Source organism: Ruditapes philippinarum, unplaced genomic scaffold (genome assembly GCF_026571515.1).
Source record: "Ruditapes philippinarum isolate M1 unplaced genomic scaffold, ASM2657151v2 ctg11695_1_1_1_1, whole genome shotgun sequence".
Classification (NCBI taxonomy): Eukaryota; Metazoa; Mollusca; class Bivalvia; order Venerida; family Veneridae; genus Ruditapes; species Ruditapes philippinarum.
The window spans coordinates 20,848-29,822 of NW_026866432.1; the positions used below are offsets into that span (position 1 = coordinate 20,848).

An 8,975-nucleotide genomic window follows, 5' to 3' on the forward strand; every position below is an offset into this window, starting at 1 on the left:
AAATTTAAATGTTCGATACCACTTTGGTATTGTTCGTGTGGTTAACGATAATCAAATTAATTTATAACCTATTTAACTATATAATTATGTAAGTTAACCTTTTACTAAATGATCAAATAAACTTTCGTTGTACTCGCTAATATTTGTTGTCATTATTTTTCTACACTGTAAGTGTAAGGTATATACTTGCATTACAACTAATTAATCATCACTGATATGTTAGTAAATTCTTTACTTCTTATGTTCATAAATTCTATACTATGTTAAATAAACATCTTTTTACAATGAATTCAATCGGACTAAATATGCGTAAAATACAATAAATACAATACGAAACAAAACAGTGTTTCTAGATGTTATTAAACATAGTATAGAATTTCTTAACATAAGAAGTATATAGAATTTACTAACACAAATGTAAAACATATTAAAACAAAAGCATCACATGTTCGCTTCTTTAAAAGGAAGCATGCAAGAGGTCTTTTTTGCAGCTGTTGAAAATTTGTTTAATTGTTGAAATGGCGGGAAAATTGAATAAATGTTATTTTTAACAGAAATCTGTCTAAACACGTTTTTGCCGAAAATGTCTTTCCTTTAGAACTCTATGCTTGTATAATAAATATAAAGTTCAAGTTAAACATGATTATAAAATATGTTATTTAAACTAGAATGATGCATATCATTATATTCTAGCAACAGTCTAAAATCTAAGCCCCTATACACAAAGAAGAAGAAAACCGGTGTCTAACTGCCAATAAACACTGGTGGTTAAGGACTACTTGTATATATGCGGCTCTTATGTTTTCTCCCTCGGTTATATAGTTTACAAAGCCGTTTAAAGCAACGATAAAGAAAGCATTTCTATTTATTTTTTTCAGTTCTGATAATGTTTTCTTTTCATACAATACCGAAATAATATCTACATACACTAACGCCACAGATTTTTATCAGTTAATTAATATTGTATATATATTGCCAATCCGTATATAAAGAATACATTTAAAATTTTGTAAAAGGTTATCAAGAGTTTCACCTAACACGTGTTATGCTTGTGTTTACGCCGAACAGGGAAGATATCCTTTATCTAGGATGAAATAGTACTGGTTAAAATTTTTACAAACTGATAACATAATCCCAATAAAGACAGTATATAATCAAGCTCTAGAAAACAGCAACAATGATCATAATTGAGTTTCAAATGTAAAAAAATGCTATTGAATTATTATGAATTTTCATTTTAGAATTAAGCCTCAAATGTGACTAACATAAAGTATGAAAATTGACCATGCCGGGTACTTGGTTTATACAAATTTATTTTTGTTCGATTGTGTTGGAAGCTATTAAGCTTATTGAAACACTCTCGAATCCGTTCCTGGAACCAACCAGTACTAAGCAATGAATGTAAAGTTTCTTGCTCAAGGAAACAACGGCTTGCCCCTGACAGGGTTTGAACACCCGCGGTCAGCAATCCTTAGATTACTAGTCCGACGCGTTAACCACTCGGCCACGCCGCCATATATGTGAGAAAATAGCTAGAATAAGTTCTATATGACCAGAGCGTTAATCATGATTATGTTACAAATTTAAATTAATATATTTAAAGGCCTCAACAGACGGTGACATTAGGTTTTAGCTGTACATCATTAATTTAAAGATAAGCTATATAATTTACCTAGCAATATAATAAGTTAACACGACCAAAACTCGCAATAATTTTTAAGGAGCAATTAATTGCATTTAAGACTAAATGATAATGTAGAGTCTAGTGTAAATATGTTTTTTATTGATAAAATTGTCCCATTTCCTGTTTGCTGAAGTGTATACTTTAACTGACTAAAGATAAACTAGGATAATCTTCAGGTATAGGTCTGAATAGACAACATGGCAAGTAATGAACTGCATTTTATTATGTGGTTAATTATCGTCGCATGTGGCTGTATCTATATTGCGTCACACCATGTGGCTGTATCTATATTGCGTCACACCATGTGGCTGTATCTATATTGCGTCACACCATGTGGCTGTATCTATATTGCGTCACACCATGTGGCTGTATCTACACCAGTTTAGTACATTTGTTTTTATAAGTTCGTAAGACTTAATGGTAAGAATGCATTAAAATTAAACATGTATTTTGTTTACCATTTAAAGTGTTTACAGTAAAAATATTTAATGAAATATGTAATAAAAGATTAAAAATAAAATAATGTTGTTTTCATGACCTCATGATCTTTTATTGAAAGATTTGTAGCATAAAACGTCTCTGTTTACAATCATAAATACACGAAAACTTTACGATTTAATATTCCTTTGCTATTTCTAGTAGGTTTGTAGATGATGTAAGTCCCACTTGCTTTCAATAATATATAGTGAAAAGTTGTTTTGTTTTTTTTGTTGTTTTTTTTGTTCATTCTCGGTATTTTGTAATGATTCTCATCACAATTTAAACAATATTTTTACAATCCGCAGCACATATATGTAGCTTTAATGATACATATATTGTTAATAAGGCAATGAACTGGTAACTTCTTTACTAAAAATTTTAAGTCAAACCTCATTTCGGTCACGTTTTTTGTTTGTTAATTTTTTTTGTTGTTTTCAAACAAAACACCAGTGGTGGTTGGTACAAGCTAATTTAATTATTCACCTTGACTTTAAAATGTGAAACTGTTATTTATATATTTGTTGCCTAATGATCACATTCCATCTATACACATGATTTCAAGCCTCCTTATAAAGCCAAAAGGTCAAAATCATCGCGGGGACATGAATATGCACTTAATGTTAAAAACAGTAACTGTCACTAGAGTATCAATGACTTTTCTTTTGTGAATATGATCAAAACTGTGGTCAATAGCTTGCATGGATTATTTTGACTATAAAATCAACAAACATTGTTCAGCGTTAAGTATTTTATCATCATAAAATGTTTACTTCCGGGTGGTATACCTATTTTTGGAAGTTATCTTGCCTCGCCGTAAAATACCTTGATAATGAGTACATGTTAACCGTGACTCACCAGATGTTATTTTATTTCAATGTGGAAGTTATACATTTGTTGAAACTTTGGTGATAATGTTAGACATCTTTATTAATAAACGTCAATGCTAATTTATAAACTGTACTAAAATTATCAGTAAAGACGAAACAATTTAATAAGGTGTATACGGTCTAGTGAAGGTATTGATTTTATTATTGATAATGACTGAATGAAAATATACATTTGCTATCTGGACGGTTAGGTAGTTCATTCTAGGACACCCCGGATAAAATATGGATAACTCCACCCGGCCTGGTGATGAAGACCTTTTAGAGAAAATAAATCGAGAGGAGGTGTTGAGACAAGTTCCGCTGATAACATTTCTGATTATCTTGGCAATCATCGGAACGTTGGGTAACTTATTAGTGTGTTATGTCTACACGAAAAAATACTCCGCGTCTAATTGTCGTACTTTTATTATAGTTTTATCTGCTGTTGACGTGTTTGTATGTGCGGTGATAATACCGTTTGAGATAATGGTACTTATGAGAGAATACAACTTTAAACATGCGTGGATTTGTAAAGTTTCCGTATTCCTGAACACGTGGTTGACGTTAACAGCCGGGTGTTTACTATTAGCCATCGCGATAGACCGGTACAGGAAGGTGTGTCGACCATTTTCATGGCAGATAACTCATGTTGCCGCAAGAAACATGTGCATAATGGCAGGACTGCTGGGTCTTGCCTTTTCTTGGATTTCACCAGTGATTTATGGCGCACAAAAATCAACACATAGTGTTTATAATATCACAATCTCGCAGTGCACTGAAACTTATGCAATGCAATTAACCGTATGGCCGCTAATAAACAACATATCTTTCGCTGTTTTGTTCATTGGAGCTCTAACAGGGATTGTTGTTATGTACTGCTTTATTGCTATAAGAGTTAGACAACATATTGAAAGGAAAAGCATGTTTCTGCCCAATCGACAAACATACATAGTTAACGATGCGGAGGTAAGCGAAATGACAATCATGTCCGGTAAAGTAGCTGTCCGAAGAAAGGCAAAGTTAGTTGAAGACGACACAAGCGATGGTCTGTTTCGAAGCAGTGATTCTCTTGACCGGAAGGGTGTGAACGAAACATCTGAACCAGAGAAAACGTCATTGGTTTTGTGTTCAGTTGATCGTGTTAAAAGTGAGAACCGGTCGGTAAACCGGAAATCAGTTATAAGCCGGATGTTGTCTTTTGGCAGACATTCACTGTCTTTGACAAAATCATTATCCACATCAACAACTAATTCTGTGAGACAAAACATTCGAATAGACCCAGAAGCTCAAAGGCAAAAGCAAAGAACTGCGTATATAATGTTTTTAATTTCGCTTGCATTTATTATCAGTTACCTGCCCTTGATTTGTCTTTTATTAATACGCGTCTCAGACAGCACATTTGTGCCTTCATTGAATGACACAGAGAGGGCTGTTTACAAGTTTTGCTTAAGATCATACTATATAAACTGTGTTGTTAATCCCTTTATATATGGATTATGGGATTCGATATTCCGGAAGTCGTGCAGAAATATCGTCTGCAAAGGAATATGTAAATAGTTCCATAAATTAAACCGATAAATGAATAAATGAGTTAAACACTATTAAAAGGCTTCGTCGCATATGTGTATTTATTTGCATTTCATATTTCTATATGTACATGTACATAAAATAATGTAATTAAATTAGTTTAAACCCCAATGAGCTATTACAAGAAACTGTAGAAAGTTAAGGTATCTGAGTACCGATATTGTAAAAGCGTACTTTTAGTTAAGAAATTTCAAAACGTTCTGGTGTAAAACATATTTAAATATTTCGAATTTTCACAACAATATCTTTATTTATGTTTTATTGAACAATGATTAAGTCTGATGAACATCAATACAACATTTATATCGCATAGTCTTTATTAAGGCCATTTTGACGTATTAGTTTTTAGAACTAAGAACTTTATATCTTAGAGGCTCAGTATAACCACGGACTTTAACTGACATGTATACAATAGGTCGGTGATATTACGGAAGGCGGTAAGCCGATTGGCACCATGTTCTCAATGACAGTTTAGTTTTTTTCGCGGTCAAAGTCACTCATGGCCATAGCAGACTTTCGTACTTGCATACATGTAGATCATTTATCCATATTACGAAACATTTTTACGTATGGATAGGCTACATTGTTTGAGTTTGTTAGTGATGCAGAATCAGCGAGAAAGTAAATTATCATTCATCATGAAGAGAGTTAACATACCAACACATCAAAAAAAATAATAATATAAAAAATATAACATAACTCAACATTATCTCATTATCGGGATATTTCTGTAAAATGATCGCCTCGGTCTAACGGCCTCATCATTTGTGTTAGCAAACTCATCCCTCGATGTCGCCCCAGTTAATGTTATAATCCGTAACTAACTCATTTCATATTCTATAATAACTATTACTTATCAATGAAAGAAACAACAAGCATTCCATGCATCATGTGTGTACATTTTTCTACGTAGGGTTGATTGAAATTTATTCATTTCTAAAGATTTCTTGACAGCAACATTAACCTTTTAATGACACTATGTCAATCCACGGGTAAATAGTGAGTGAACTGGGGATAGTCATAATAAGATTACATTTTGTGATAATTTCTTTCAATTTTAAAATTTAGTTCGCATGGACGATAGATAACTCACGCGGTCCTAAGAAATTGCTGTAAATATCCTTTGAAATTGACCTTTAACATTCAATTTATATATAAAAAAAATAGGGGACTGTCTTTACAAATGTTAGACAGATTTATATTTTTTCCTAAACATTTTCCAATATCATCTGTTGGTCAATCAATATTATTATACTAGTTAGTAATCAGTCTTTTCAAATATTTAGTCAATTCAGCTCAACTTGACAATCATAAAAAATGAGCATACGAAATATCGTATTTCATTAATGCAGTTTATTAGAAGAGAGACAACCCTGGTATGTCATTATGTTCATATTGAATACTAGTCATCTCCCTTTACAAGTTATGGTTATGTTTTTTTAGTTTATTTTAGTTTAAATACTTAAAAACCCACCCTTTCCCTCCCGGAATATTTTCCTTCTGCTTTTGTTGTGCTTTCTTATTTCTAATTTCAGCTTTATTTAAAAGGGATGTCATCAATAGTTCTCAAAAGAATCGTCATGGCTGGATTTCATTATGCGTTTATACTTACAATTTTGAGACAAGTGCCTAAAGACTTGTTGATGAAAATGTTTTCTTTCTCTTTATCGCATTTATTATTGTATTATTTTTACGAGATCTGCATAAGTGTAATAGTTTTTGATATAATGGTGGTTATTATTATTACATTGTTATACATTGGTTATAAGCACATTTACATTACATATTACACTTCATTGTACGTTTTTCTTTTAAGGAATATTTTGCTTAGGCAGAACGTTTTTATTGAGTTGTATGTATTCTATATGTTAATTGGCATATCTGAGCACGGTCCGTTGTTTCTATATTCCGAGGAATAGTCTGAGGAGGTTTCCTCCAACGGATTCTACGGTTCCTTTTAAAATTATAAAAGAAAAATGGGTTTTACGTAGGCGGCAAGTATTCCTAAGACGAATATACGATCGAACCTGTTAGAGTAATTGTTCTAGTTTGAAATGTCCTGGACATTGTATGGCAGTTTTGATCGTGATATGCTTGTTAAATGTATATCCTTTTTTCAGATTTAAAAAACTAATGGCAGTATCTCTCTTTTCAAAATGTAACTTTAAGTTAAATTTATTGAATATATCTATAAAACATAATCTTTTAGCTTCTGTTATCCAGAGTTTATCATATCTTGCATTTGTCAGCACGTTGTCTCTTTTTCAAAATATAATTTTAATTGATTATATCTGAATAAACATATTAAAGCAGCACGCCCCCAAATTCATGGTAATTTTCATGAAAATTTGAAAATTTATCAGAATGATTAATATTGTGAAGTAAACAAAAGGAAGCAATTTACATATTTTCAATGTCACTTACAACCAACGTAAATTACTAAAACGTGGTCAAAATATGTATAAATAGCCCTTACTGCGTTAGTAACGCAGTAGAAATATAGTTGTAAATGCTGAAAAATCAGTCATTAATTGCACAGAACATGTAAAATATTACTTGAATCTTGAATCTTTTTACATATCATAAAATTTTAGTACATTTTTATCAAGTTTGATTTTATTGAAATATTTTGACTCATCTGGAGGCATGCAGCTTTAAGCTTCCGATATCCGGAGCAATTCAAGTCACTTACGACTGTCCGGAGTAAAATCAGCCATATGGGCTTTAGTCATATAATATTATAATTTATATACATGTAATTGACAATCTTATACTACATGTATTATTATACAGCCATAGACAAAAAACTGCCAAACCTAAGTAACCGCAGTAAAACGCTATCAATCTAAGAGAGTTGTTTTTTATTGTTCCCTTTGCTAATAATGTCACTTAAATTTTAATTGTTGTTGTTGTTGTTGTTTTTTTCTTCATGTTCAGACGATATTGAAACCATCGAATGCGAGGGATCAGGGGGCAGTACCTGAAGTGGATGCACACTTGATTCTATTGAGCCAAATGATTGCTGCACACTTGATTCTATTGAGCCAAATGATTGCAAACTTGACAAAATTGCAACCTTAATTAAACACGTACAGATATAAATGAATAAGGAAAACAGGCCAGAAAATTCACTTACACTTATCATTTACAAATTAACCTTAAAGTTAAAGAATATCCTTATTATTGTACACTTTATTTTAAAACTATCCTTTACATTTTGTTATATAATGGCAAAACCTATCCCTTACATTCTATTTTAAACATTTCCTTAAAATTTTATTTTAGAATGGTAAGAACTATCCTTTACATTTTATTTTAGAATGGTAAATGAGATTCACCGATTTAAGTGTGTAATTTTAAAATGACCAATGAAAATTCTTCTGTATTATATTCAGTCCTTCTGTGTTAATTTTACAAGAAGTCAATTCTTCGTCCGAAAAATAAAAATAACATACAAACCCACTTACAAGGACAAGATTAGTGCGGTTGTTATAAATTTTCATGTAGGTAGCCATTTTGTCAAGTTTCAACCATTTTTCTCGCTTGTAAACACTTCATGTCCTGACTGTTGAGGAAAATATCAACAGACTAAGAGATTAGATACGTTGATACACAATGAACGTTTGCATTATTTTATTATATTAATGAATATGATTAACTTGGTACAATGTGTTAATGAGTTAAACATGAAATAATTTTCTATATATGTGTTGCTTTCTTTATTTTAAAACACACTGTGCAATATTGGTTGTAAGTTTTAAGTCCTTAAAGCAGCACTCCTCCAGATTCATGCTAATTTTCATGAAAATTTTGAAAATGTGTTATTAAGTATTATTTAGTGAAATAACCAAAAGGAAGCAATTTACACATTATCAATGGCACTTGCAACCCGCGTAAATTACTAAAAAGAGGACGAAATATGCAAAAATAGCCCTTACTGCGTTAGTAACGCAGTAGATATATAGTTATAAATACTGAAAATCAGTCATTTATGGCACATTAAATGTAAATTATCACTTAAATCTTGAATATTTTTACTTTTCCCAACATCTTAGTACATATCTCTCAAGTTAGATTTTATTGAAATATTTTCGCTCATCTGGAGGCATGCAGCTTTAAGAACATCTTGCGTCACAGACTATCTGCAACAAAAGTACTCAAGACTGTTATAAGCTGTGAAACATGGTTTATTGCAATACTCTTAAATAGCAAAAACGGCTTAAATCAAATTTTGTTGTTACTCTCACCGAGCAATAAAAATGTATATATTTATACAGTAAAAGATTATTGTGTGTCTTTTTGGGGTTGTTTTTAACACTTTAATTTCCGAGAAACGTACTTTTCTACTTTTGAACTCG

At 31.4% G+C, this 8,975-nt stretch overlaps 1 protein-coding gene across 1 annotated transcript; it reads left to right on the top strand.

Moving 5' to 3' along the window:
- The first annotated feature begins 2,736 nt into the window (after positions 1-2,736).
- Positions 2,737-7,479, top strand: LOC132732453 (alpha-2Db adrenergic receptor-like). Its single transcript, XM_060718871.1, has one exon. It carries the CDS (start codon positions 3,274-3,276, stop codon positions 4,585-4,587), a length of 1,314 nt encoding a protein of 437 aa, XP_060574854.1. The 5' UTR covers positions 2,737-3,273; the 3' UTR covers positions 4,588-7,479.
- The last annotated feature ends 1,496 nt before the right edge of the window (positions 7,480-8,975 follow it).

Coding starts and splice junctions, on each gene's coding strand:
- LOC132732453 (XM_060718871.1), top strand. CDS start 3,274: ATGGATAACTCCACCCGGCCTGGTGATGAAGACCTTTTAGAGAAAATA.